Below are 26,632 nucleotides of genomic sequence, written 5' to 3' on the forward strand. Positions count from 1 at the left end.
CGGCGCAGGAACTGATCCAAGGAAACGCCAAGCTCGATTTGACCAGACATCAGCTTCATCCCGAGATCGTCTTCACACATCGTCCAGTTTCAATTGCTTATCTCGGAGCATCCATAGCCAGTGCCTATACTCATATCCTGATTTTCACCCTTCGAATCGGGTCATCTCACTTCTCTTCTGGCGTGACCCGCCATCGCTGATAACGACGCCCGTTATCGCTTTGTACTTTCGTACTTCCTTACGCGGACCAGAATATTGTAAGTTTCTCAGTCACCTTTCTTCTTTTTTTTCCTTCTTCTCCTTTTCCTCCCTTTCCTGAGCTCTCATCATATTATCCTCCCGTTCGACACCCGAGCAAAGCTTGTTTTGCCTTGTTGTCTGTACAATCGCGACACCCTCAGCCTCGCGTTAGGTACTTCGGGTAACCGTCTTTGCTTTCTGGCGTTTTGTGAAAATTAGGTGCTTTCTCTGTAAAAGGCTCCCGTCAGTATTAGTCCTTTGACACCGGATCTGAACCTCTTGAGCGTCTCATGTCCTGACTGATATCCTCCGGTATTAGACCCGTTTCCGGGGGTGGTCTTTTAGTTCTCCACATTCAACTACCGCTTCAACTGTTCCCGTTCCCGCTATCAAGTCCGGGGACGAACAGCCTCGGGCCCCTCCCCCACCTTTTTCTTATCTTTTTATATTAATTTTCCCCTTTATTTTTACGCCCTCCAATCCTTTGTCTGCAATCCTCTTCTCTCCCCTGTCCCCCGGTGTCTCCTGGGTTCTCTCCGGCCCCGGCGCTCGTCCGGTGCCGCAACTCCGTCGAGTCGAGATGGTGACTCTAATGTCTTCCCAAGTCTCTGGGGTCCCGATCCCAATCCGGCCCGCCAACCGTGCTCACCGCGACCAGCACGACACGGAACTGAACCGCACGCACAAGCACTCGCGGTCGTTCCATTCCGACTCCTCTCCCATCATCTCGAGGAACAATTCCTTGACATTTCGCCCCAAGAAACGCCCGATGCAGTCCCCCGATAAGGTCATTGCCGTCATCAATGCCAGCGGTCGCCAGGCTGCGTCGTTCATCCGAGTTGCGACCGCTGTCGGCTACCATGTCCGTGCCCAGTTGCGCAACCTCGAAGGTGTCGTCGCGACAGAAGTCAACTCAAACCCCAACGTCACCGTCCTCGTGGGCGAACTCTACACGCGCCATAAGCCCACCCCGGACAACCGAGACGTCACCAGGAACGGGCCCATTCGCGGTGTTGGTGTTAACCATGACCTGATCGCCGACCTCTTTCGCGGGGTCCAGTTGGCCTTCATTAACACCACCTTCTATGGAGACGAGTTCCAGATTGGCAAGGCGCTCGCCGACGCTGCCAAGGCGGCCGGCGTCCAGCATTACATCTACTCCTCGATGCCCGACCACGCAGCGTACAACCCGGAGTGGCCATCCCTCCCCTTATGGGCCTCGAAACACCGCGTGGAGGAGTATATCCGCCAGATGGATCTGCCAGCCACGTTTGTGTACACCGGAATCTACAACAACAACTTCACATCATTATTGTATCCACTGTTCTGCATGGAACTCCAGCCCGACGGTTCGTTCCTCTGGCAGGCTCCATTCCACGAGAATGTCAAGTTGCCGTGGATTGATGCCGAGCACGACGTCGGCCCAGCGATCCTACAGGTCTTCAAAGACGGCGTATCAAAGTGGAAAGGGCGGCGCATCGCCCTGGCGTGGGAGATGCTGACGCCCCTCGAGGCCTGCGAGGTATTCGCGCGGGGCGTCGGGCGTCCGGTCACGTATGTCCGGGGACCTATCGAGCTAAAGGTGAAGATCCCCAAGGGGTACAGGGAACAGCTCGAAGCATTGGAGAAGCTGTTCAGTCTGGGCCACGACGACCCGAGGAAGCAACCGCCGTATTTCGGGGACGTCGAGCTGGACAGGAGTTGCCCGGAGCAATCCATGTCCCTCTGGGAAGGGCCACGGGGCCTGGAGGAGTATGCGCGCGAGGTCTTCCCGCTCGAGGAGCAGGCTAACGGCTTGACGTGGATGTTGGACGACGACGAGGACGCTGCGGATGGGTATGAGGAGGCCGCTCACGTTGAGACGGTGTCGCAAGCAACGGCACGCGAAGAAGAAGAGGACGAGGATGACCAGGACGAGGTACTCGTCATGAGAGGCCGGAAGCGCGACGAGGAAGAATGGCTTGCGTGAATGTCTTGAGGCATAACGGGATTTGATCTTGGCTTTATTGTGGCGCAAAGGATGAATTTCTGGTTCAAAATTTCCGGTGTCATATAGGGTGTTCTTTTTTTTTTTTGGCATGGCGTATTGGTTACTGAAAAGAAAAGAGAAAAAAGCTGCCGAGTCACCAGCGGGTTGGGCCTCGGATTTTTGATTTGTTTCTTCGAAAGCTGGAAATCTCATGTCGATGTTGGAGTGAAGGTAGCGAGCTGTAAACGCAAAGGAGGAATTGGCTTGCACAAGTGAAGCGGCGAGCCGTTCATTATGCGAAATATCACGGGATACACTCATCAGTACAAAATAGGCCAAGAAAGACAGACTCCGGTTGCTGTCGACATGATGCAAACCTTCCCAATACCCTACCCTAACTGAACTTGAAGACCGTTTCCCGTTTTCCATGTCCAAATCGCGTATAGTCCATTCCGTCGTTTTCTCATTCTGCGTTTCTTGCTTTCCGAGGCTCAAGTCAGACACGGCTTGTCTGAAGAGCATGGGTATGAAGAGCATGGGTAACTCAAGTGAGTCGTCGAGCATACCTTTCCCACTGGTCTATGGGAGAATAGTTTCCCAATGGAGAGCCCACGTACCCATGCCATGACAAGCCCAACTCAAATCATTGTCGTTTCGTCACCTCGTTATTCCCTACCCCCCACCGTGACACCATACCTCCCTTCTTCCTCCACACCTACCCGCATCTCCTCCATCTCATCCATTCTTTCTCCCCCCTCTTCCTCGTCGCCACCCCTTGCCTTCCCCAGCCGCTCCTGCCCCAGCAGGGCGCGAACGCGCTCGATCCGGCCCACGGCGCCCTCCAATTTATCGAGCCGGCGCCGCTTCTCCGCGTCACGGCGCTCGAGGAGCTCGACGCGCTCCTCGAGCTTGGCGCGCGCCCGCCGCTCCGTCGCCACCATCTCGTTCGCCTGCTCGAACAGGCTGGCGCTCAGCTCCTCGACCTCGCGGCTCGAGGCCGTGAGGCGGTTCTCGGCCGCCACGCGGAGGCTCTGCTCCCGGTGCAGCGCCGAGAGGAGGTCGGCGTGCGCGTTGAGCGGGTGGGAGGCTGCTATGGCTGCGGAGGACGATTCTGGGGACAGGAGGTCTGGGGCTGCGGCGTCGGAGGATGGGGAGGATGGGTTGTCATTGTTGTTGGGGACGAGATTCGCGGTGGATTTGCGGGTGAGGAGGGCCGAGAGGCGGTTGGTGACGCCGGCTGCGGAGGATGGGAGGTAGGAGTAGCGGGTTGGGGAGGCTGAGGGGTCTTGCTCTTTCGGCGGTGGTGACGGCCGCGTGAGGTTGGACGAGTCTTGTTGTCCCTCCCCCCGTCGTGATTCCAGCTCTTGGCGTAGGCGGGCGAGTTCGTCCTCGTAGTCGGCCCATCGGTCGATGGCTGCCGAGGCTTTCTGGTTGAGGAGCCTGACTTGGGCCTCGAGGTCGGCGATGCGGGCCTGGGCTTCGAGGAGCGACGCTGCTGCCTCCTCGTCCTTTGCCCCTCCTCTTTCTCCGTCAGTTTGGAACGCGGGATTTGTGGGAGGGATGGCGAGACCGCAGCCAGGACAGCAGGGGGACGAAGAGGCGGGGTTCGGCAGGTCGGTGGAGAGGGAGAGCGACGGCGCTGGAAGGGCAGGAGCGGCGACAGTCGTCATTGTGACTGTCGTGCTCATGGTGAGATGTCGGCGTGAGGTGTGAAGTTCGATATCGGAGTAAAGATGGTAGAGGGTTTACTTTGCAGCGGAAAATATAAAGGACCTAGAAGAATCGTGGAGGTGATAAAGAGTTAGGCCGTGGTTTGAGACCCTATTGATATCCCTTGCTTCGTAGGCAGGGACAAGAAGATGACATGATCTTGCTATCGACTGGACAGTTTCAGGACTAAGTTGACGGAGGGAAGAAAAGAAGAGACAAAAGGACGGAGGGAGCTGGGGTTCAAGTTGTTCTCCGTCGTGGTGGCTGGTCGTGACGATTCTGTGGCCAGCCGCGGGAGCACTGCGCCTCCTCTTATCATTCCGGGCCCGCCGATGACCGGGGTTGTAATACAAGTGCAAGTGTTGCCAGGTGTTGCCAGTGTTAAAGCAGTTAGACGCAAGCCAGTCCGTTTTGATTCCGCTTGCTCCTTTCGACAGGGTTCCTCGCTCTCCTTGGGAAACAAAGGGAGCTTATAAAACAGGAGCAGATGCCATCCTGGTTATTATGGCCAAAGAATCAACGAGGTTTGAGAGGTTTGAGTCGGCGCACAAAATACGTGTGGATTGGCGAATAGCAACCCATCTGTTTAGTCTGCTCTTGATAATGAGAATTCTGCTGGTTAAGCAACGCTCTCCCTTTTATCGTCCCAGCTTGATATATCATCGTCGACGGTTCTCATCATGCGACAGCCGATGCATTTCCGGCCTGCCTTCTCGTGAACTCCCTTGGGAACCCTCATATACGAGAGCTAGTGGTATCTTGATCTTACGCCCCTTCTCCCAGATCCTCAGTTCGGCTTCGCGACCTTTCGTGGCTCAGTTACACCTGTCTCTGGATCAACGAACTCCTTCCAGCTGACGGGGACCATGTCGTTGCCGGATTCACTCGTCGCCATGATGACCCCCAACTCGTTGCTCGCCGTAGAGAGGTAATAATTTGCTTGGTCACCCAACGAAATCTAGCAAATCATCCATCATCGAATCAGTCCCGCTGCTTTGCCACGGCTTGCCCCTCTCGCCGCTCGTTCATCCTTCCTTTCCCATCCTAAATCACAAGGAGAGGCGGAGCACGACGAAAAAAAAAAAAGGAAAAAGGAAAGAACTTACCACCAAAGCCCGCACAATATCGCCCGGCTTGAACGACTCATGAATCTTCACCTTATCCTTCTCGGTGGCCCGCACGTCCTGCGACCGGATGACGCCCTGCCACTCCGTCTGCAGCACCGTGTCGCCCACCTGCTGGATCGTCACGATGGCCTGCCTCGGCATCAGCCGGATCACGCGGCACAACACCACGCTGTTGACGTCCGGGAGGACCCCGCGCTTCCGCGCCCCATCCCGCGACACCGAGATGGTCGCCCTCTCGCCCCGATCCAGCGCACCCGCGATGCGCGTCAGCCGCTTGGCCGGGCCGCCCGCGGGCTTGGAGGCCGACGGCGGGGGCGTGACCACCACTTGGCCGAGGAGCGAGGATACGACCTGGCCCTCGTAGATGTGGGTTCCTGGTCCGGAGAGGTACCGGGTCGCCGGACCCAGGACCTTGCCCGGGACGCCAACGGCGGGAACTTCTGGTTCTGCCATGGGCGTTTTGTGCAGTATCGCAATTCGTGGGTGGTTGTCTTTTTCAGGCCGAGTCGGTTTATACACCGATGGGTTTATAAACCGATGGGAGAGTAGAATGGAAGTGCGGGTCGATTATAGCATCGGATTCTCCGATTGCTTCCGCTTGTCTGTGATTTGCTAATCCAATGAGGTGAGGAAGGCGAGGCAGGCGAGGCTGAGACCAAGGATGAGTGGGCCAGGCCGACTGGGAGGTTGAGTTTTTCAACGATCGAACGCAAGTACCTGTGTACATCCTCGTACTTCGTACTTTCGTATTCGCATGGAATGGAATCCGCGGGTTGCGGCCAGCACGCATGTCAATTCGCCAATCCCAGCTGGCCCCACCGGGCAGGTATCACGTTGGCACGATGACACGATACGGTACCTTGGAGATCCGGGCTCTGAATTGTGGGGCGCATCACTTAATCACTTAATCCCCCCAGGAAACCACGACGCGGTGGGACGCGTGCTTTCCCAAGATTTGATTATAGTAATACCAATTTTAAGGGTCCAGGGGAAAAAGAAAAAATTCCCGATCTCTACCTAAATCTTGGACTAACCTGATTACGATTATCTCTCAAATCCCATCACAAACCTAACCAACCCAACCCACATCGCGAGTGAACTACTGTTCATTTATCTCCTTTTAATATCTTCTTTCACACTTTCTCTTCTTCATTCCCCCACCACTCGTCTCTTCTTCATACATTCCTTTGCCGTTAGCTGTTCACTATCACGATAGCAAACAATGTCGCCTCCGCGCAATTCCAACAGCATTGGAAGCTGGCTCTTCTTTATTGCCACTATCCTCGGCGCCATCTTCCCCATCTACTACGTCCTGGAGAAGAACCTTGAGAGCTTCTACATCTTTGATCATGAGCATCTGCATGATCTCTCGAAGCGCGCCATCGCCGAGCACGGCAACAACACCAAGAGCATCGTCGACTATATCGTCACCGAGCTCCACGGCATGCACCCTGCCCACATCAACCTGGAGGAGGAGTGGATGTTCAACAATGCTGGCGGTGCCATGGGCGCTATGTACATTATCCATGCGAGTGAGTGTTTTCTTCCCCTTTGTTTCTGATTCTTCTTTTGTTGTTCTTGCCCATCTCGTTCCAAGCAATTTTTTATTTTTTCTTATTTTCTTTTTGCGCGCACAATTGCAATTTTTGCTCTTTCCCATTTCGCTAACCACTTCCTTTGTTGCCTGCCAGGCATCACTGAGTACCTCATCATCTTTGGCACCGCTGTTGGCACCGAGGGCCACACCGGCGTCCACACGGCCGACGACTACTTCAACATCCTGACCGGCACCCAGCTTGCCTACGTCCCCGGCGAGTACGAGCCCGAGGTCTACCCCCCCGGCTCCGTTCACCACCTCCGCCGCGGTGACGTCAAGCAGTACAAGATGCCCGAGGGCTGCTTCGCCCTCGAGTACGCCCGTGGCTGGATCCCTCCCATGCTCTTCTTCGGCTTCGCCGATACCCTGACCAGCACCCTCGACTTTGGCACTTTCTACACCACCGCTCGCATCACTGCCCGCGAGATGGTTGGCAACTTGCTCCGCCTCAAGCTGTAAGCCCCTTTGGTTATGGGCTTCATGTTGTGTGGGTGGTTTTCGGTGGTGGAGAGCAAAGACTTGGGCCATTCCTGCCTTCTCTGGCAAACCAGGCCACTTCCATAGATCTGTGATGACATGGGGGGAAAAGGATGGGATAAGAAGGTCCGTCTGGTATAGCACCATGCTCTTTATCCATGAAACGAAAGCCTGCATAGGACATAGAGGGGCGGGCAAGGCCAGAATTGGGATAGATAGACTCCCGACATAATAATTGTAATGAATCATTTGACACGAATCCACATCAATTTTCTGTAAACCCTGGGGCTCTTCGCTCCATCGTTCTGGCCGCCTCTTCTTACTCTCTGCCCTACCAGGAGAATTAGATGTACCATAGAGTAGGCGCCAATATAATACGTAGAATGCGTGTTTGTATTGCACGAGAAACTGAAGCCCTGGTATCAATGTCTGCTCTCTCCAAGTCCACATGGGCTAGCTAAGCTAACCTTGAACTCCCCAAATCCATGCATAGCCTGTTCTCTCAAACTCCTGGTAACGATAAGAATATAACATCTACTCCTTTTGTGCTTTTCCTTATCCCATCGCCCTTGCAGGTGCGAACTGAGCAAGTCACCACACGGTGACGGCTAATCTTGGATGCCTTCCCACTCAGACTCGTTATCGGTGGATTTCCGTGGCGTGTCGGCTTTCGACGGTTGCTCCCCCCCGCCGCTAGGAGCCGATGGGGGAGGCGACGACCGAGCCGGCTTCTCGTTTTTCGTAGCCTCATCCCCCGAGCTGGAATTTCTCCTCCTCCTCTTCTCGGCCGCGCCATCTCCATCCGAGGCGCGCTCCCGCTTTTGCTTCCGAGGCGGCTGCGCCCCATCGCCGTTGGTCTGTCGCTTCCCAAAATTCTGATTCCGGTCCGACCTCGCCGCCTCCTGGCGCGGCCCTCCGCTGGGGTGCTTCTCCCTCCACGCGGCGAGCATGGCGTCGACCTTGGGCGCCCATACCTTCTCCCCCTGTTCCAAGTCGCTGAATTCGAGGCAGTTCTCTCCTAGGGCAAAGTCGCCCTGTCGCGACCGGGAGAGCTCGGCCATCATGGCGGCCGAGCCGACCTTGACGCCCAGGTCGTGGCAGAAGCTGCGCACGTAGAAACCCGAGGTGACGGTCATGCGGATCCGGGCGGCCGGCGGGCCCTTGTCGGTCCAAGGCGGCGGGGAGTCGGCGGACGGCGGGGTGACGTCGATGCGACCTTTGCCTTCGGTGGCCGGTGACGCGGGGAGCTGTCCCAAGGCACCAGACATTAGCGCAACTTGCTTGGTGGACTTTCTTCGCTTGGCTGGTATGTCTCTTACGAGCTCGTCTTGTCTCTCGTCGAACTTGCGCTTCAACGACTCGTGGGCCGACGCCGCCCTGGCCTCCTCCTTTGCCTCCTCCGGCGTCATCTTCCGCGCCCCGGATTTCTGCTGCTTCTCGACCCGCCACACTTGCTCGGCGAGGTTCTTCTCGGCCGTCTCGGCTTCCTCCGTCGGCCACCGGTGGTTGTGCGTGCCGGGCTCGTACCACTCCAGGAGTTCGAGCTCCTTCACCTCGACCTCGCGCCCCACGATCTCGCGCGGGATCGGCTTCCCCTCGCGCGCGTACTCGTAGAGCGGCTTGCCCTCCATCTTCAGGGCCGAGTACAGCGGCGGGATCTGTTCGAACTTGCCCCGGAAGCTGTCGAGCTCCTTCTCCACCATCTCCCTGGTGATGTGGTCGTACTGCTTCCGCGTCAATATCCTACCGGTGCGGTCGTAGCTGTCCGTGTCGGCGCCGAAGAGAACGACCGTCTCGTACGTCTTGGTGCAGTCGAGGAAGGACTGTAGGGATTTGGTGCCGGAGCCGACGCCGAGAATCAGGACGCCCGTCGCGAGGGGATCCAGGGTGCCCCCATGGCCCATCTTTACGCGAGCAGCCTTCTTGGCGAGGCTGCGCCTCTTGAACTGGCCCTTGGGCTCATTGATTCGCTTCTTGACTTCTTGTTCCACCAGAGGGGCGAAGAGGGCCGACGGATTGAAGTGCTGCTGGCAATCGCGGATCACCTGCGCAGAAGAGAGGCCAATGGGCTTGTTGATGGCTACAGGGAAGGGCATGTGTAAGCCAAGGGCAACAATACTGGGGCACGGCGCATAGCAGGAGTCCATCCTCGAGGGCGGTATGGGAAAGCTTACCGAAAACGCCTTCGACGACGCTATTTCTCGCCATCTTCCACAGACTACCCGTGATTCGCATCCGGCACGAGAGTCTGGTACGGAAGGTTGACGGAGGGAAGAACGAGAAGGGGAGCGAAGGGCGGAAAAGAACGAAAAAAAAAAAAAGGCAAAAAAGACGAAAGAAAAAAAATGGAGACGACGGAGACAGGTCGCGCAGTCGGAGGCTGAGAACGAAGCCAAGGTACGAAGGGATGGGTACTTGCATGTCACCTATCGCTGCAAAATCCTATTCGAGGGCTGCAGTTCGGTCCGCCTTGGGCTTGGTGCGGGGCAAAAATGAAAAAGTACACTCGCCACTAAGTAGTACCGGACCGACCTAAGGTAAGTACTACCTAGGTACCTATCATTGTACACTTATTTTAGGTACGTTGTACATGTGGTTTGCAACAACATCTTATCTTATCTATCTTATCAGGTACAAGGTACACAGCCTAACTAAGTACGGGGTACATACCCAATATGTACGTAATCCTATAGCTGCCACCATTTCGTCCTTAATTAATCAGTCGCGTATTCTGCGCGTCGATTCTCTGCGTTCATCCTGTTCAACTCTCCCCACAGCTTTCAGTCTACACCACCCGTCCATCTCTGGGCCTTCAATCCTCTCCCCATAACCTGCCCACACTTGCATTATTATCGGTCGAGCCATCACAGGCATGATAACAGCAAGAACAACCATCTTTACCAGTTCCTGAATGAACCACATCCCAAACGCGCCCGCCGGCACCTGACCGAAAAGCGCATCCGATTTGACCTGTTCCACCCTGTCACTTCGGCCACTCTTCTCTTTCCTTTCTACTCACTCCGCGCCTGCCTTTCAACATGGGGAGGAAACGGAGATCGTCCAATTCCACCGTCGCGACGGTCGACGAAGACAGGATCAAGTACGTCGAAGAGACCAGCGTGCTCAAGATTCCGTCCATAGACGAGAATGATTGGGACAAGACATATGTTCTGGAGGATGTCACCATATACGGAAAGGATGGCCAAATGGCCGACCTCCTATATGTCTCTTTCCTTGGGCCCGTCACTGTACGGGGCTTCATCAGAGCAGAGGGCAACCAGGCGAGCCGATGTAAGCTCTTCTATTTACTTTTCTCTCCCTTTTTCCTTCTACACCCGAGATATGAACTCCGGCCGCTAACCTCGTTGCCCCGACTAGTTATTAAGCGCTCGCCCAAGTCCACTTACATCGAGATACGAAACTGCGCAACCTACTCGGTAGGCATCGGCGAGGGTGCAGAGAAGACGCCCTGCGTCTGGGCCGGAGGACGCTGCGGCTGGTACGAAATCAGGCCCCCTTCGGTCGAGTACACACCCATTTACACCAAGATGGCCGAGGCTGTTTCGCTTTACTACAACATGCTCGATGTACACATGGCTTTTGAAGAACCTTACAGGAGGAAGAAGGGCAAGAAGATGAGCCGCGTGGAAATTTATGACCGGTTGGACCCGGACACCATGTTCTTCAAGGTGCGTTCAATCCCGCCCCAATACCAATCCTTGCGCGAGCTGGTAACTGATTCGGACCGTTTGACACTCCAGTTTGCCGTTAATGCCGGGGACGGAGCGGTCTACCAAGAGGTGGTTGCCTCGTGTGATGAACATGCGCCGTTCCTCATTTCCCATTTCTACGAAGAGGACAAGAGCTACTTCGACTGGGAGCCGACAACGTTATTCAAGTGGCTTACTTCGAGACATCCTGTGAGCTAGCCCAGCTGCCCTTTTCGTGTGTTCTTGCTCCATCGTGCTAACTCTCGAACCCAGAAACTCACCCGCAAAGTCCTGGAGAACGAGCTGAAGAAGCGGAACCCCGCCGTCGTCGGAAAGATCGAGCCCCAGGAGCTTGTGGCCACTGCTGATGATCCTCCGGTTCACAAATCCCTAGCCAGATCGACCCAACGTGCCTCGGCGCAACCCGAGACCAGTGCCGAAGCCGAAGTCGCTTCGCGCGACTTTGCATCGAAGCGGGGCAGTCGGCGATCTAGAAAGACCGACGAGACGACGACGCCTCTGCCAACCACCGCATCCCCTGCGCCCCAACCCATGGACATCGACCCGGACCCCGCGCCAATCAACGCCAATGAACAGGGAACGTCAGCAACTCCCGCGACGCCTCGTGACGGGACCTCGGCAGTGGTCAGAGCCCTCGTAGACGGCATCGAAGAAATCAGACGCGGCCTGAACGTGCCACTAAGTGCCGTCTCCAAATCCAAAATCTGGTCCAAGTTGTATTATAATCACAAGATCAAGAACTACAATGCGGCCAGCGAGATGCTGACGTATTATGCGCCCGAGTTACTTGCCGAACTGGATGCCGGCGTGTGGGCGGGATCGAGCCTCCACAACCATCTCCTAGATGCAGCCAAGAGCGAGCGTCGGCCTCCAGAATTATTCGATCCGGACCGAGTCATAGAACAACTCGTCAAGCGAGATAGAAAGATGGCTAGCTCTACCGCTGCCGAACCGTCTACCAGCAAGCGCCCTTCGGCGGCGACCAATGGCGCAGCACTGCAGACGCCCCAACGGCGAACACGGGGCCGCCCTTCAGGCAAGACGTCGATTCTCCGTCCCTCCAGCAAGAGACCGCTCGCCTCGGACGACGCGTCGGAGGCGAGTGTCCGGGGTGCCAAGTCGGCCAAGACGTCCCATATCTTGGGCGACGACGATGACGGGGCCTTGGAGGATGCAACGCAGGCAGACAGCGGCGACGAGGAAGCAGAGGCCGACAAGTCGCCCACAGATGGCGTCCCCCCGGTCAAGATTGTCATCCGGGCCGAGAAGCTACCGGACGATACTCCCAAGGGCCCCAACGGCGCCTGGGTCTGCGACGAAGACGACGACTGCGCCTTTGTCGAGCGGAACCCGGAAGAGAGCGAGGGCAGACAGAGAATACAACAGCACATCAAGCAAGTGCACCGCGAAGAAGATGAGGACCAAGTGGAGAGGATCAACCTGGCCATGCTGGAAGGTAGCAGAGGCCAACTGCCGATAGAGTATGCACCCCCCATTTCCTTTCCTTCTCCTCCTACGTCCCCCGAATACACTGTCCTCCATACCTTGTGCCCATGTCAGTACATGGAGGCGCATGAACCGGCGTGGGATTCGGGCTGGGCACAAGACTAGTCAGTCTCCAGCTGTCTACGACCGTTCTCGCCCATTCGATTCACGAAACAAGTCCCAAAAAAGAAAATAAAGTCTAACGATATTCCTTTACAGCAATCTTCTCGACAAAATCCGTCGCATGGGCGGCGCGGCAAACGGTAGCCAACGGGGAGACCTCGACGGCCAAGCTGTACCGCATCCCATAAAACGCCGCTTGCTTATCTGACAGCCTCCCCCTCGCCCAGCAAATCAAGACAAGCTAGCCAACATGCGACGGTGTCGCGGCTGCCGGGTATAGAGGATTACTCCATTGACCTTTTTTTCTTTTGCGTGCTAAAAGTGGGATGAATCTTGCTGGGGAGAAATCGGACCATGATACCCTGTGCTCCTTTCTTTTTTTTTTTTCTCTTTCTTGTCATTCACTTGCTGCGCCTTTCTTTATACAGCCCGTCCTCGGAACAGGATGCTTCAGAAGATGGGATGGGACTCGTACTGGTTTGGATTTTTCGGGTGGCGTTCAAGTCTCTTCTTCGTTGGTGGGCTGGATGGCCAGCCAGCCCGTCGATGGCTAGCTGTCGTTCAGGGATCAAAGCAGGATGCATCATGGGTCGGTCTCTGGGGTGCATTGGAGATCAGATGGATACGAAAAATAGATGATATGAATTCACGAGGTTGGTCAGGGCGCTTTTGAGAGTCGTGTAGGCAACCAGAAATCCTGGAGGGATCACACCTTTGCGACCTCCCTACTTCTAGCCATGTTCGCTCTCCTGCGACCCTGGGGATTTTGTGAGACTCAGTCAAGATCCATGCCTGCGCTTCATCGTGTCCATCACTGAAGATTCAGTGGCTCACAGGGGAGTAGACGATGGGTGGCATGTTGATTCTCTTCGGGACTAAATAGCTATCTCGAGCACATAGCGTAGAGTGCTGTCTGCATGTCGCTGGGAAACCTGCCTGAACATCCTAGCCTCAATAGTATGTATCACAAGACGCCTATGCCGGGGGCCTGGCAGATACCACCATAGATGCTTATCGATATCGTCCGAGCAATCCATGACCGTCGGGCTGCGCTACCCGTTCGGTTTGATGCTCGAGTCGTCACGACGGGTACATTAGTTCACCGATGCCGAGTCGAAGCTCCACCAGTCCTCGCCTCATGCAGGGCGGCATGCACATAGAGGCCCATTGCTCTCTGCGAAGGGTGGGCGTCAATGCTAAGGGCTCCGCGAGTCGCCCGGAGCCATCGGCTGCAATTCCACACGGCCCTCACAGGAGTTGGACTTTGCCTATTCTTTCTTTCTTTCTTTTTCCGTTTTTTTTTTCCTTCTTTTCTTCTTTTCCCTTCTTGTTTTCTTCTGCAGTCCCCCCCAACGCCGCGCTAAAAGGATGACTTAGAGCCGTCGCAATTCTCGGTACTCCTTGGCTTCCCGCCAAGCAGCCTTGTCCTCGGCCGACATTTCCATGTTCAGGTTCTCAATGCCGGCAAAGAGGGCGTCAAAGAAGGACAAGCTCGTATCCAAGTCTTCCGGAAAGTTGATGGCGTTGGGCACGAAATTGGCAGGGAATGCGTCCAACTTGCTCTGTCGCACAGCAGGTTCATCTTCTGGTGAAATATCGGCCAGGAAGGTTTTGACTGCGATACCCAGGGCAATGTCTGGATTGTGCAAGAAGGGAAGGCTACGCATCCGTTAGTGGGTGCACGCACACTCGTGCAAAGTGGGTGGCTTACCGATGACTGAGGGCTAGGTAGTCGTCTCTATCCCTCTCCGATTGCGCATGCAAGAACATGGAGGCGACAATGGCCTCTACGAGATCTCGGTCTGTTTGGCGAACCTCACTCGCCAAGGACCAAAAATGGAGCAGGGTCTTACTAAGTGGCCCTGTGTATCCGTTGGCCTCGTGTCGGAGCTTCAGCAGTGAAGCACAGCGGGCGATGAGGAGGCTGCTACCCTCATCGGAATCGCTCCCATCCGGTGCCACTCCATTGAGTTCTGCCTGATTCGGATTGGCCGTCAGGACGCCGAACCGGATAAGTTCGTACGCTACGAGTACAGCCTCGTACGCGTTCAAGTCCGACGCGACCTTGTCGGCCCATCCCTGGACGCTCATCATGGAACTGGCGAGCGCGTTGCCCCAGTTTGTGAGCCCGTGCTTGTCGTCGACATAGCCTCGGAGGTGAAGGAACCGCCAAATGGCTGTACTTGTGATTTCCGACGCCGAGTTGATGTCCTTTACCCGCTTCTCCTTGGGGAAAGTCTCGGCGACAAACTCGGGGAAGAGGAGAGACAGGACTTCAAACGCGATGGAGCCGGGACTCTGCGCCACGACATCGCTCTTCTTGAAGGTGGAGGCTTTGATGTCCCACGTCGCGGCACGCTGTATCGGGTTGGGCTGGGCAGTTGCGTGGTTGAGCTTTTGGGAAAAGTTGTCGTCGTACCATACTTTGAGGTTGATATCCTGGCGGCCGATCCACCTATGAAGCCTAGGCACGAGGAGACCCAGAGTGGTTTCCCGGACGGGCGCGAGTTGCTTGGTCACCAGGCGCTTATAGTTTTCGGTAACAGCACCGTCCAGAGTGGGAAGAACGACGAATTGTAGATGTGTCAGAACGCTCAACAGACGACCTCCAATCAAACCCGTATTGAGATAGTGGTAGAGTTCAGCAGGAAGCTGCAGGCCCAGGTATTGGATGTTGTCCTTGGTAAGGTGCTCGTGATCGTGTACTTTTACCTCGCCGGACTCGGTGATGTGGATGAAATGCAGCACAGCCATCTTGGCTCGCCTGTACTTGTCCAGCCAGTCTGGGTCTTGGGCCTGCAGGACGTCGCTAAAGGCGGAGCACGACGCTGCGACTGACTTGTCGGCGGTCCGCAGCATGTTTACGGCATCGTTAATGGTGTAAGGCTGGCGGCGGACGTACTGGGGGTCTTGGAGCGGCGGGTAGGGACGTAGGAATGAGGTTCCGGTCATGAGAAGCGAGTCGACGAGGGTGGTTTCGGTAACGTTCAGGGATCGCATGAGGCCCTTTTTGAAAATGGCAGTCACTTTCTTGGACTCCCAGTCTATCGATCGGATGATGCCGTCGTTGATCGGGTAGAGCAGAAGTTCCTGCGAACCCATGATGCCGCCCACTTGATCGGAATCGATCATGTCGAGGTATGCGATCTGGAAGAAAGGAGAAAGGAAATGTCAGGACGTGACGAGCTAGGTGGAGGGGAGGAGGCTACCGAGACGCACTTGAGCAGCCGCGTTGCTGGGGGCCACGAGGAAGTGAAGACTTTTGGATCGCAAGATGCTTTGGAGCACGGGGTAGAGCTCTTGCACGCGAAAGGCACCTGCGGGAAAGAAGAAAAAGGCCAAGGTCAGGAGCGTTGCTTAGCATCTTCGCCGCGAAGGATATAGGCCCTTACCGCTACTTGCGCCAAAGGCAGTCACCGCCTGCTCCGCCTCTCCTTTAAAGTATAGGTTCCATGCCTCGTCGGTTTTCCTGTTGGCAAGTTTTCCGCGGTGCACGGTAACCTGATCTTGCCCATGGAGGGGCTGGCCGTCGAAGATGAAGAGGGGAATGATGTTGTGGGCATTCCATTGCTCCAAGTCGTGGCGAATATGGGTCTCGAGGCCTGTGAGGGCCCCTAGGGCAGGCAAAAGAGGTTCGTGAGAGGGCGGAGTATCGAGGAGGAGCTGGAGATAGTACGTCGCATCTACAGCGATGGCGCAATGCTCGACATCAGAGACGTTGAAAGTCCTGTTTAGCCCAAAAAAAAAGTCAGCTGGCCGGAATTCCAAATGCAAGGGTCCATCGCGGTCTCGGCAGGGATTGACTCACGCGGCCTGGCCGTTGATCCAAGCATCTTCGACAAGAGCTAGCTACACAGTCAGTCTGCGTGCTGGCAACGGCAAAGAAAGCGTCTAGCATCCGACTGCAGGGAGGCCAGAAAAGAGGTGACATGGTGCCGAGAAACGATTGAATGGGCGCTGGGGGGGAGAGCTCGTTGGTGCAAATCTCTAGGGATAGTTCGTTGGCCAGTAGGCATGCTTCTGCAGGAAACAGCAGCATCCGAGCATCAAGAATTCACCCATCGATTGGACCCACGAGAGTATGACGCCACCAACATGCAAGACAGCTGGTCCAAGACGGCTAATCCATCGCAAGGTGTGTGGTGCCAGGGCGGGTATCGGGGAAGGAGGGCAAAGCTCCGCACGCACACGCACAAGCAAGTGCAATCAGAATGCCGAGCGTCGCAAGAGCAAAAGCCCGAAACAAAGACGCGACGGCTTCGTCACTAGAATGTGTAGCACATTAGGAAGAAGTAAGGGATACTTACAAGGCATCTTGACCGGCCTTGCGCACGACCACGCAAAGCTTTAGGAAGCTCAAGGAAGACGGGATCGTGGGTCGTGACGAGGGGGCGGAGTGCCAAACCGAGCTGGATAACGGCAAGACCTCCTTGGAGAGAGGGGCAAAAGAGGAGGAACTTAACAAACTCCCAAAAAGAGGGTGGGGTTTGTCATGAAGGAACCAGGCCGGCAATATAGGCCAGTGGTTTCGGGAGGTTCAGGATGAGGTCAGGCTGGGGGGTAGCTTGGTCGAGGATTGGTGATGCCAGCAAAGAAAGGCAGGAGTTGAAGGTGGAATTGGGCAATTGAGAGGGATGGAATAGGATTGGACTGGGCCCGCAGTGTAGATAGACTTTCCAAGTCTAGGCATGGCATGGGTCGTAAGTCACAGATACTTTACTTTGCTACTAATAGAGGGTACGAGCGCTGGATCTCAATGTATATAATACCTTGTGTTTTGGCGAACCGAAGTGCAGGTACGGTACGTTGTACGTTGTATACTACCTTGTGGGGACGGGGTAGGCGTATTGTACTTTCTATCCAGGGCAAGAAGGTTGGGGCTTCCTCCCCTCGAATTTTGTTTCCGGGCGCCAAAGTACAACCCAGGCTATTGAATCTGGGCTGCACCTCGATATTATGGTAAGTGAGTGGTAAAGTGAGTAAGCAAAAGTGATGAGTAGGTAACGCGCATAGGTGGCTAAGAAACAACTCGTCATTAATGATTACCCACTATACGTACCTTACAACTTGGCTCATATGAGTAATCCGCACATTTCCTGTCATCTTTTGCAAAGAATACGAAGTACATAATGGAAATGGAAGAAACGATGGGCATAATAAAATCTACTGCCCAGGTACTTCAAATCCTCTCCTGCTTGAGACGCGAGGTGTTGGTGTGGTATATTTACAACCATGATACTTTGCAAGGCACGAGGCGGAAATCATCTTGAACAGCGACAACTGGAAAGCCTTCGCCCCCGCGAAACCCATAGGCCATGTACCTTCGCTCCATACTATACCTATGCGTTGCATTCAAGGACCTGGCATTACCTAGGTATGTTACGGAACAGGTTGATGCTTAATGCCCGTACCGGCATAAGGTATGGCTTGACTGCACTGCATGGCATGTGGCATGCTGTGCATTCCGTAATCCTTTTATAAGCCGAGTGCGCATGGTTTTGGGCGGTTCCCTGCGATGCGAGTAAGCGGCACAGATGTATGCCCAAAAGTGTCTTGAAATATACCTTGCTTATGATAGTGGTTGAGTAGGTATGATAACGATGTCTTGGGAGGAGGCCGCACCGTACCTATGAAGTATACTTCGTACGGCACATCTGGTCCCCGAGGTATCACAGGTGTTGTACTTTGTACTTTTCATAAGCTGGGTGAGGGGAAGGTATCACCAATGTCTTGCCATACCCCCTCATCGAGCGATGTGGTTGTTGAGTGGTCTGACAGTAACCTGCTCGGAGTATAAGATGGCCCAGCAGGAACACACTACACCCTTGATAATTCCACCGAGTACACCCGTATAGCAGCCATCCTCTGTTCATAAAGACGGGCCTCGTCTGCTGTGTGTCCTTTCATATCAATACTCCCCGCCTCCCCCCTCGTTGCATCGCCATGGCCCCCAGCGCCAACATTCCCATCATCGACATCTCCAGCCCCGGCACCGACGAAGCCTCGGTAGCCCGCCAGCTCGTCGACGCCGCTGCCGAGCATGGCTTCATCTATATCAAGAACACGGGCCACTTTATGAGCCCGTCCGACATTGACGGCATCTTTGACCTGGTAAGGATCTTTCTTTCCTGTAGACGTAGCGAAGTGATTTGACCTTGGCGCTTCTAATAACCCGCGGTCCTGCAGTCCCGGAAGCTCTTCAAGGCACCTGTCGAGGAGAAAGCCGCCTGTAGCAGACAGGCGAACAACCGCGGCTGGTCGGACATGTACACCGAGGTGCTTGATCCCGAGACGCAGAAAGTGAGTCCTCGCCGCAAATCCTTCCCAGCCAGGAACGAAATGGGAAGTAGACTACTAACTATTCGCAGGTCGGAGACTACAAAGAGTGAGTCGAGTCCCCGAGTTGCGACTCTCTCGTCGTCCGCTGACCAAGGCCGGAACCCCCTCCCTCGTACTAGAGCCTTCAACTTCGGCATCTTCGAAGACGGAAAAGCCCCGCAACCCCTGCCCAAGACCATCCAGTTTGGCGAACCCCAGATCGGCGCCTTCCAAGACAAATGTCGTTCCCTTTGCCTCCGGCTCCTCTACCTTCTCGGCCTCGGTCTCGACGTCCAACCCCCCGACTTTTTCTCTAGTGCCCACATTGTTCCGCCGCGTGAATCTGGCGCCATCCTCCGCCTCCTGTACTACCCCGATCTCGCCCCGGCTGACGTCGCGGATACCACCCCAGTCCGCGCCGGCGCCCACTCCGACTACGGCTCCATCACCCTCCTCTTCCGCCTCCCCGGCCAGCCGGGCCTAGAGATCCTCACCCCGGAAAACGAATGGGCACCCGTCCCCGTATGCCCTCCCGGCACCGAGTCCGACCCGGCCCCGCCCATCCTAATCAACATCGGCGATCTCCTCAGCTATTGGACCAACGGCCTTTTGCGAAGTACCGTGCATCGTGTCGTCTTCTCCGGCCAGTCCCAGGTCCCGGGAGAGACGGGTACCGGGCCGCGGTATTCCATTGCCTTCTTCTACCATCCCCGCGGCACGGTCCCCTTGGATCCTGTTCCGAGTGAGAGGGTCCGGAACTTCGTCTCCGATGCCAGGGCCGAGAATGCGAATCCTTATGCTGAGAGAAAAGTCTTGACGGCCGATGAGCACTTGCACATGCGCCTCAAGGCGAGCCATCTCGGCGTATACAAGGACCAAGAGTCGAAAAGTCAGACAGCTTGAATCAAACGGGGAGAGAATCGCCCCATCGTGAAGATGACCCCGGTAGCCGTGCACTCATATGCAATCATCATCATACCCGTTGTCATGCTAGTCCAACCCACCACTTTTCCCATATCCCCTTGCGCGTAGCTTTGCGCAACGGCCCATCGGAGGAGTCCTCATGTCGAGTCATCTCCTCCAGCACCCTCCAGTCATACACCTCCACCCATTCACGCCCTCCATCGGGTAAACGTAGATTCACCTTTTCGATGTACAAGAAGAGGTCTCGCGTGGCGTCACCCCGTTTCCGCTCCACGAAACAAACCTTGCGACGTCGTTTGGCCGGGGCTGGTGTCCCATGCCGCTCTTGCTGTCCAGAAGTTGACACTCGGGGAACATCGTGAGCGGATGTTGTTTGACTATGCTTGAGCCATTCTCTGGGGTCCGTGGCCCATCTCGTGATTCCGTGAGCCGGTAGAAGTTTCTCGGTTATACGAGCTTGCTTCGCGACCCATGGCGATAGGAGAAAGTCGCGACTTCCCAACATGCAGCCGCGTCCCACGTATCGACAGCTAGTCGGCTTCTGGGGCTGAGGCCCCATGCCATACACATCGCGTCGCCCATGAAGTGGGGGAGTCGAGGCCAGGCGGGCTTGGGATGAGACGTCCTTTTCTGGCAGGATCGGATGAACTGTGACTCCGGAGGTGGTGTCGGTGGTTCTGCGCTCGATTTGCTTATCACTCACTGGCAACAAGTCTGATGGTTGGGGCGCGGGGGTCTTGTTTAGTGTCTGAGAGGTATTGACACCGACGTCCGCGAGAGGGGTGCGTCCTTGTGATGGTTGACAAGTCTCGTGAGGCGATGGCGATTGGAGTCGAGTCGGATAAGTAGGAGATGTGTTCGATTTTCGCTTCTTAGGGTGAAACAACGGGCTATCGGCATTGTGCGCGAAATGGTGTTCGTTTGTTCCTTTTCCCTTCGGCGTGGTGGCTTGGGCACGACCAGGTGTGAGTTGATAAGCCGTCAAAACCGAGGATGTCGGAGGCGTAAGGGGGCCACGCGGCTGTTCTTCTTCTAATACAGGTGGCAAGAGTTGAAGACGCTTGAGGGGGTTCTGTCGTCTCTCGGCGGCTGGCGACTCCGACGCTCGCGCTGACCGGGCCCGCGGAGATGGTGTTGCCATGGAAGATATGGTTGACTGCGTGGCGGCGTCGACGGGAATACCTCTAGGGTCAGCGCCCTCAAGCCTCGCAATCCAGTCCAGGAGCTCTTGACTGTCCTCCATTTCGGGTACGGTCACGGCATTCTCGGCCATGGTTTGCAACTCGGTGAAAGTGATGGTGTCAAGATAGTCCCGGTCGAGATGGACCTTGGTCACTCCGGGGAACCGAGGCGACCAGAATCCAGCGTTGCCCTGCTTGTCGAAGGAGAAGCATCTGACATCGAAGACCAAGGGAGTGGGAAACACCATGGTCGGAGGCTTCTCGGACATGATGCGGGCGGGGATGCGTAGACCGATGGCCTCGTTCTCTTCTATGGGTACAGACTCTGGATTCGCAGAGAACACGACCATTCTCAGGAGCGTCTCGTTTAGTTCGACGTACTCCACCACGGTAAAGTGTGGTCTGCAGCGGTGCCGCTGAACATCTTCCTTGTTGGTGAGGCAGGCGATGTAAAAGTGTGTGTACTTGAGGCCGGGAATCTGATACGTCCTGGCCTTGACCGGGTTGTAGCTGGCCCCGACGACAGCAAAGTCACCAATATCCCCGAACGTCCCAATATACTCCTTCTTGAGTTTGATAGGGCTCCCTGTCAGGGGGTTCCTCGAGGCCGTAAAGTCGAAGTACGGAGCGTCCGGTTTCAAGACTAATCCTTCACTTCGTGACGTGATGGAGGCAGCAAATGCCCTTCGTAGATCTGACGCACCGGATGGTCCAGCGAGGTCTATGATTTGCCTTTCGACAATCTCAGCATGCCCCCGGCGGCGGCAAATGAGTTGTTCCAGTCGTTTGAAACGCTCCGTTTGTCGAAGCCCGAGGAGGGATTCGTCGTCGATCAGCAGGACGTCATAGTATACAATCATCAAGTGTTCATCGGGGTCGGGTCTGTTTTGTCAGGCATTCGTTCAAGTATGCATTCGGCAGTTACCGTCTGGGGAATATTGGAACGACTTACGGAGAGTCTTGTTCCACATTGATAAATCTCCCAGACCGTGAGACATGTTTGCGGATTTTGTGGAAAGGGGAAATTCTCCCTTCCTGGTGCAGTGTTAGTGCTGTGAAATCTGGATTCTCAGGGGGAGACATGCCCTATCATTGTAGACAACCAATTCCCCCTCGAGAATGCATCCTTTGGTAATTCTGGGGGATGGATTTCCGAGCAGCAATGAATCGCGGATTGCTCTATGCCAGGTATAAGCGTGGTGAGAACAGAAGCCACATAATGGGAAACTGGGAAACGGGCCAACTTACTGATGGACACCGGCGCGATCCTCAGTACTGTCTTTCGCGCTCTTGGAGAAGATTTGAATGCATCGTGGGCCTTTACTCAAGTCGACATGAACCTGGCAGTATTCGCCATCCATTTTCTTTTCGCAGCTGACGCGTCCACGGCACATGTCTATGCAATGCTTGATGCTCCTACCCTTGCGCCAGAACTGACGGCTGACCTTTGTTCCAAGAATGGGTTTGATCAGATTCGCGAGGTCGTCTCTTGCCACGCCACGGGGCTGGGGGGCTCGTATCTTCTGTAGAGTATCCAAGGCAACACTGAAGTTGTCCTGGGCCATCAGAACCATTCCTAAGCGCCCATCGTAGGCACTATACACGAGCATGGGATCAAGGATGACCGGGTCATAAGTCTTCAAAACGAGGCGGGTAAACCACTTGGCTTCCGTGGCGCTGAGGCGCAGGTAAATGCGGCCCAAGTCTTCACGGTTCCCAGAGCTCGAGGCAGATCGAGAAAAGCGGACAGCAGGCGAGCTGAATGTGCATCTGGACGCAACACTGTTGAGAAGAGAGTCGACCTCCTCGACGGTGACGGGCCTCTCTTTGCAATATAGGGGACTAGGCTGCGGCGGGATTAGTCACGGAGTAAGGAGAGTGAGACTTGAGATTACGCCCAAGGGACAAAAAGGGGAGTTTGAATGACCGCACCGTTTCTGTCAATATGGCCGAAATGCAGTCTGCGAGGTCGACGCCGCTTCCCGGCTGCTCGTACCTTTGGAGCTGAGTGATTCGCGAAGCACCGAGGCACAGAGCACGACATACGATCTGTCGCAATGACGGGGCTTGGATGCCATATACCCGGTCTGTCCTCTTGTCAGGAAGAAGTGTGGAGAAGAGGGCCGAGACGTGGGTGTCAGGGTGGTCGATCATCTCTCTGTGTTTGCTGAACCATCTCCATATGGCGTCGCGCTGGAGGTCGCGGTGTTTCTCCTTGTTGGGTGTGCGGACTTGGGCCTGGACCTGCTCTAGCAAGTCGCACACAAACGCAAATGGAAGGGGCATCTCTCGAGTTGAGGCGACTGAAAACACGATGCAATTCACAATGGGCCGACGACCAGGTCTGCCCAGCAGTTGGGCGTAGTTGAGGGTTCACACGAGAAAGCCGTCCCATTCACGATGCCTAGAACGTGGTTGGGACTGTTGCCTTGTGTCATCCGGCAAGTCATGGAGTCTTGAGAATTGGCATCCGGTATGCTGTCGTCATTCGTCTAGTCCCTGGACGTCGTGCGTCGTGGAGGATATGACTCCCGTACGCGTTGACGTGAGGGACACACGAGCCTGACGGGTAAACACGTGACCCTATATTAGGCACACCTCTTATTCGTATTTTCGTATGTACGTTGTACTTCGTACTCCTGGGGAACTGTACGAATACATACATGTACGTTGTAATTCAAGCACTGACCCTGACTGGCCACCCTTGTGTTTCATGCAGCCTTAGCTCACCGCATATCGTAATGTACTCCGTAATACTCCGCAGACCATGCAGCACATGACGAAGTAATCTCTTAATCTCTTAATCTCTCCTGTAATTACTCAGTATAAAGACTGCGCGTTATTTTGGCGGGGCAACCATGAACCTGAACCTATCTGTGGCCCTTGTCTACGGCCCCGGGAACACTGCGAAGCGATCGTTTGCTTGAAACCCCATCAAGTTGATGCATGCCCCTGAATAGCACCGCCGCAGTCCAAGTGGACTAGCCTCTGCTTTAGCATCAAGGTCCACTGGTTTCCGTAGTCAATGGCGTCGTTTGAGGGGCGTTGACGTGGTGAAGCTGCAAGATCAAAACAACAGCTGAAGTTGCGAAAAGTAAACAACGGAAATCACTTTGTCAACGGCAGAGAAACGGCAGAGAGACGGACGACGCCACAACCGCACTTATTCCCTTGACTTCCTTCTTCTTCCTTCAACGTACGCTCGACTTTATCTCTCCAACAACACAAAACTTGTCGGCCAGTTCCACGTCAGACCAAATTAAGCATCCTTCAAGGATCTGCATCTTTCGCTATTTGCTATTTTTGGTCCTGAAAACGGCCTCTACGCACAACCATCGACTGCCTTCACAATCTCTCCAGTGTTCTGGCCTCGAGCATGGCAACCCAGCCCCCCTAATCCCCTTGCACTGAACACCCGCAATCTCACCAACACCATACCCGTCCAATCACTGGCGCGAATTGACCGGGAGTTCCGTTCGAACACCTGGGACTCAGACCCCTGACAATACAATACAATACAATACGTTGTACACACGCGATCGTCGGGGCTCGTCGCTATTCTCCCATGGTTCTCGCCCACTGTCTTCCCTTGCACAATTAGCCGTCGTCTTATGCCTACCCACCACACCACTCCTTCCTTACCATGAGCCAGCTTCTCTCGTTCTCTCCATGACCGCCATCTTTCAGCTGCAAATCTGCTTCGTCTCGTCTTGTTCCCGCGCTCTTTTCAATGACCATCAGAGACATCTGAATAACCACAAGGCCATCGTCGCCAGAAGGACGACCCACGCTCACTTCTCCTCCCCCGGGAGACACCGGCGCCACAGGCGGGCCTACGCCTCCGCCGCTCACTCACTATTGTCACACAAGCTACGACGACGACGAGCACCGCCAACCACGCTTTGCAGTCTGTATTCTTTTCAATCGCAATTTTTTCGCCATCTTCGACAGTCACCACCACCACCACCGTCCTTCCCACTTCGTTCTTCCCTTCCCCGCTTTTTCATCATGGAAAAGGCGGCCACCCTCGCACACATCCGCCGGCGTTCGTCGGTCAAGAAGTCGCCTTCCACACTCGGCATCAGTCCCATCGCCGACGAACAAATGTCGCACCCCGAAGTGGTCTCCTCGCTTGACCGGCAACCCCCAAGCCACACCTTAAAACACGCTGCAGAGACACCGGCAACGACCCAGACGATTACGATCGACAGCAACGTCGAGTCCACACCGCCTCCCGCGGCATTCGCAGAGGACAATTGCCGCTCGTCCCGATCGACCTCCAATGCATCTCGAAGCAGTCATCGTCTTTCCCTCACCCTCCCCATCGCCCCGCCCACCAGCGACCCCTCGGGCCCATCGTCGACCGTTTTGTCGTCCTTCCCTGCCACGCCCGTCGATTCGGGCTTGACGTCTCCGGTAGATAACAATGACTTGATTATTGCGATAGCGGCGCAAGAAAGAAAAGTCCTCGAACTGCGGGAGGAGCTAGGCCGGGCCGAAGTAGAGCTATCCAAGCTGAAGAGGCAGTGGACGATCCGGGAGTCGTACCAGAAGCGGGGGGCCTCTCGGCCGCTCGCCCCCCTCGCCGCCGACGGGCCAAAGCACGACGACTACGCAGCGGCTCGGCGCAGCGTCGAACTTGAGCGGAGGAGAGCCTTGTTGCAGGGACAGAATACTTCCAAGGATCATCGAAGAAAAGTCCTCCGGGGCGGACATACGAGGACGCTGTCGCTGCTCTCGCCCACCAAGACGGACGGAGGCTTTTCGCACCACGAAGATCTAGCCGGATCCAGAACTCCTGATTTGACCGCGAGCGACGGAGCCCCCGCGAACCCGGGACTCCAGAAGCGGGCGTCGTGGCAGCCTCGCGGCTACAACCCCCATCAGCAAGGCGTGAAGCAAATTGCCGAGGACTTTAAGTTGGGACTCTGGAGCTTCATGGAAGATATCCGACAGGCTACTGTCGGGGATGAGCCTATTACCGGCCAGCTGAACAGATCACCCAATTTATCAGACGCCTACGTCAGGAAGCAACGCCCATGGTCGTACGCCGCCGATCAGGAGACCATCAAGGCACCCAGCGCGTCTCGACCCAAGGCACCACTCCTGGCCAGCGCTTTCGATCAGCCTGGAGGGGCGACCACAAAGTCGGCAACGCAACCCGCAACGTCGCAGACGCAAACGCAAGCGAGCCCGCTTCCGAAGCGTGCGAGCAAGTCGAAGCGTTTCTCGTGGACACCGCTACCGGTCGACTCGATTGACGACGACGCCTGGTCCAACTGGGAGTCGCCGTCCGCTTCGTCTATCAAATCGACCCGCTGGAGCGGTTCGACCGTTAGTGGAAGCGGAGAAATTACGCCCGTTCACGAGGACAACAACGTGCAGACACCACTGTAAGTTTCCCTCTCTTTGATTGACTTCTTCATGCGTTGCCTTTTCTTTTCTTTTCGTTTTTTTTCCTCTTTTTTTTCCTGGCCCACTAAGCCTATGTCATTAACAGTAAGAACAAGTCATCGAGGACATCCATGACGATCGATAGCCGTACGGACCAGAGTGGGAGGCCGATTCTGTCACCAGCCAAGCTGGACGAGCTTCTCCCGAGCATGGTCAATCGACTGAGCCCGAGTAATATCAAACGAACCGCTACCTCTCTCATGGATGAGTGGGAGAGGAGCCTCACGCCGCCGCGAAAGGAGACCAGCGACCTCATCGACCTGAAGGAGAATCAAGTGTAGAGCGGACTGGGAGTT

General features: G+C 55.5%; 11 protein-coding genes across 11 annotated transcripts; 5 read left to right on the forward strand and 6 right to left on the reverse strand.

Annotated features, from left to right (window-relative positions):
• Positions 1–832: 832 nt before the first annotated feature.
• On the forward strand, positions 833–2,209 carry ACRALDRAFT_2039228 (uncharacterized protein; the record flags this gene model as incomplete). Its single annotated transcript, XM_071020946.1, has 1 exon — positions 833–2,209. The coding sequence occupies one exon, from the start codon at positions 833–835 to the stop codon at positions 2,207–2,209; it is 1,377 nt and encodes a 458-aa protein (XP_070879644.1).
• A 491-nt stretch (positions 2,210–2,700) lies between these two features.
• ACRALDRAFT_1066884 (uncharacterized protein) lies at positions 2,701–3,897 on the reverse strand (the record flags this gene model as incomplete). Its single annotated transcript, XM_071017399.1, has 3 exons — positions 2,701–2,720; positions 2,776–2,788; positions 2,929–3,897. The coding sequence occupies 3 exons, from the start codon at positions 3,895–3,897 to the stop codon at positions 2,701–2,703; spliced, it is 1,002 nt and encodes a 333-aa protein (XP_070879645.1).
• A 539-nt stretch (positions 3,898–4,436) lies between these two features.
• ACRALDRAFT_1078731 (uncharacterized protein) lies at positions 4,437–5,714 on the reverse strand. Its single transcript, XM_071018807.1, has 2 exons — positions 5,026–5,714; positions 4,437–4,877 (listed from the first exon to the last, which is right to left on the reverse strand). Exons 1-2 carry the CDS (start codon positions 5,497–5,499, stop codon positions 4,707–4,709), a joined length of 645 nt encoding a protein of 214 aa, XP_070879646.1. The 5' UTR covers positions 5,500–5,714; the 3' UTR covers positions 4,437–4,706.
• A 364-nt stretch (positions 5,715–6,078) lies between these two features.
• On the forward strand, positions 6,079–7,434 carry ACRALDRAFT_1073598 (uncharacterized protein). Its single transcript, XM_071018124.1, has 2 exons — positions 6,079–6,578; positions 6,738–7,434. Exons 1-2 carry the CDS (start codon positions 6,269–6,271, stop codon positions 7,100–7,102), a joined length of 675 nt encoding a protein of 224 aa, XP_070879647.1. The 5' UTR covers positions 6,079–6,268; the 3' UTR covers positions 7,103–7,434.
• A 62-nt stretch (positions 7,435–7,496) lies between these two features.
• ACRALDRAFT_1073597 (uncharacterized protein) lies at positions 7,497–9,328 on the reverse strand (the record flags this gene model as incomplete). Its single annotated transcript, XM_071018123.1, has 2 exons — positions 7,497–9,200; positions 9,295–9,328. The coding sequence occupies 2 exons, from the start codon at positions 9,326–9,328 to the stop codon at positions 7,729–7,731; spliced, it is 1,506 nt and encodes a 501-aa protein (XP_070879648.1). The 3' UTR covers positions 7,497–7,728.
• Positions 9,329–10,158: 830 nt separating this feature from the next.
• On the forward strand, positions 10,159–12,667 carry ACRALDRAFT_1053715 (uncharacterized protein; the record flags this gene model as incomplete). The annotated part of the gene is made up of 5 exons (XM_071015789.1): positions 10,159–10,411; positions 10,499–10,809; positions 10,882–11,040; positions 11,104–12,332; positions 12,556–12,667. 5 exons carry the CDS (start codon positions 10,159–10,161, stop codon positions 12,665–12,667), a joined length of 2,064 nt encoding a protein of 687 aa, XP_070879649.1.
• A 23-nt stretch (positions 12,668–12,690) lies between these two features.
• Positions 12,691–13,043, reverse strand: ACRALDRAFT_2015629 (uncharacterized protein; the record flags this gene model as incomplete). Its single annotated transcript, XM_071019811.1, has 3 exons — positions 12,691–12,700; positions 12,757–12,795; positions 12,865–13,043. 3 exons carry the CDS (start codon positions 13,041–13,043, stop codon positions 12,691–12,693), a joined length of 228 nt encoding a protein of 75 aa, XP_070879650.1.
• Positions 13,044–13,095: 52 nt separating this feature from the next.
• ACRALDRAFT_2031662 (uncharacterized protein) lies at positions 13,096–17,031 on the reverse strand. Its single transcript, XM_071020689.1, has 6 exons — positions 16,767–17,031; positions 16,268–16,304; positions 15,852–16,186; positions 15,679–15,776; positions 14,171–15,606; positions 13,096–14,118 (listed from the first exon to the last, which is right to left on the reverse strand). The coding sequence occupies exons 1-6, from the start codon at positions 16,771–16,773 to the stop codon at positions 13,833–13,835; spliced, it is 2,199 nt and encodes a 732-aa protein (XP_070879651.1). The 5' UTR covers positions 16,774–17,031; the 3' UTR covers positions 13,096–13,832.
• Positions 17,032–18,236: 1,205 nt separating this feature from the next.
• On the forward strand, positions 18,237–20,288 carry ACRALDRAFT_1078726 (uncharacterized protein). The gene is made up of 4 exons (XM_071018806.1): positions 18,237–18,570; positions 18,646–18,759; positions 18,828–18,844; positions 18,918–20,288. The coding sequence occupies exons 1-4, from the start codon at positions 18,403–18,405 to the stop codon at positions 19,678–19,680; spliced, it is 1,062 nt and encodes a 353-aa protein (XP_070879652.1). The 5' UTR covers positions 18,237–18,402; the 3' UTR covers positions 19,681–20,288.
• On the reverse strand, positions 19,763–23,168 carry ACRALDRAFT_2130781 (uncharacterized protein; the record flags this gene model as incomplete). The annotated part of the gene is made up of 4 exons (XM_071024003.1): positions 19,763–21,764; positions 21,835–21,934; positions 22,141–22,729; positions 22,815–23,168. The coding sequence occupies 4 exons, from the start codon at positions 23,166–23,168 to the stop codon at positions 19,763–19,765; spliced, it is 3,045 nt and encodes a 1,014-aa protein (XP_070879653.1).
• A 1,818-nt stretch (positions 23,169–24,986) lies between these two features.
• On the forward strand, positions 24,987–26,617 carry ACRALDRAFT_2093234 (uncharacterized protein; the record flags this gene model as incomplete). Its single annotated transcript, XM_071022622.1, has 2 exons — positions 24,987–26,275; positions 26,422–26,617. The coding sequence occupies 2 exons, from the start codon at positions 24,987–24,989 to the stop codon at positions 26,615–26,617; spliced, it is 1,485 nt and encodes a 494-aa protein (XP_070879654.1).
• Between the last annotated feature and the right edge of the window lie 15 nt (positions 26,618–26,632).

This window comes from Sodiomyces alcalophilus, assembly GCF_042370955.1.
Source record: "Sodiomyces alcalophilus JCM 7366 unplaced genomic scaffold ACRALscaffold_1, whole genome shotgun sequence".
Lineage (NCBI taxonomy): Eukaryota > Fungi > Ascomycota > Sordariomycetes > Glomerellales > Plectosphaerellaceae > Sodiomyces > Sodiomyces alcalophilus.

Excerpts from the sequence above, each read along its gene's own strand:
- ACRALDRAFT_1078731 (XM_071018807.1), bottom strand. The coding sequence starts at position 5,499 with ATGGCAGAACCAGAAGTTCCCGCCGTTGGCGTCCCGGGCAAGGTCCTG. Across the intron at positions 4,878-5,025 it reads ATATTGTGCGGGCTTTGGTG|ATTTCGTTGGGTGACCAAGC; the intron begins GTAAGTTCTTTC and ends ATGATTTGCTAG.
- ACRALDRAFT_1073598 (XM_071018124.1), top strand. The coding sequence starts at position 6,269 with ATGTCGCCTCCGCGCAATTCCAACAGCATTGGAAGCTGGCTCTTCTTT. Across the intron at positions 6,579-6,737 it reads TATGTACATTATCCATGCGA|GCATCACTGAGTACCTCATC; the intron begins GTGAGTGTTTTC and ends GTTGCCTGCCAG.
- ACRALDRAFT_2031662 (XM_071020689.1), bottom strand. Across the intron at positions 16,187-16,267 it reads TGGATCAACGGCCAGGCCGC|GACTTTCAACGTCTCTGATG; the intron begins GTGAGTCAATCC and ends TGGGCTAAACAG. Across the intron at positions 15,607-15,678 it reads CCAGCAACGCGGCTGCTCAA|ATCGCATACCTCGACATGAT; the intron begins GTGCGTCTCGGT and ends CCTTTCTTCCAG.
- ACRALDRAFT_1078726 (XM_071018806.1), top strand. The coding sequence starts at position 18,403 with ATGGCCCCCAGCGCCAACATTCCCATCATCGACATCTCCAGCCCCGGC. Across the intron at positions 18,571-18,645 it reads TTGACGGCATCTTTGACCTG|TCCCGGAAGCTCTTCAAGGC; the intron begins GTAAGGATCTTT and ends GCGGTCCTGCAG.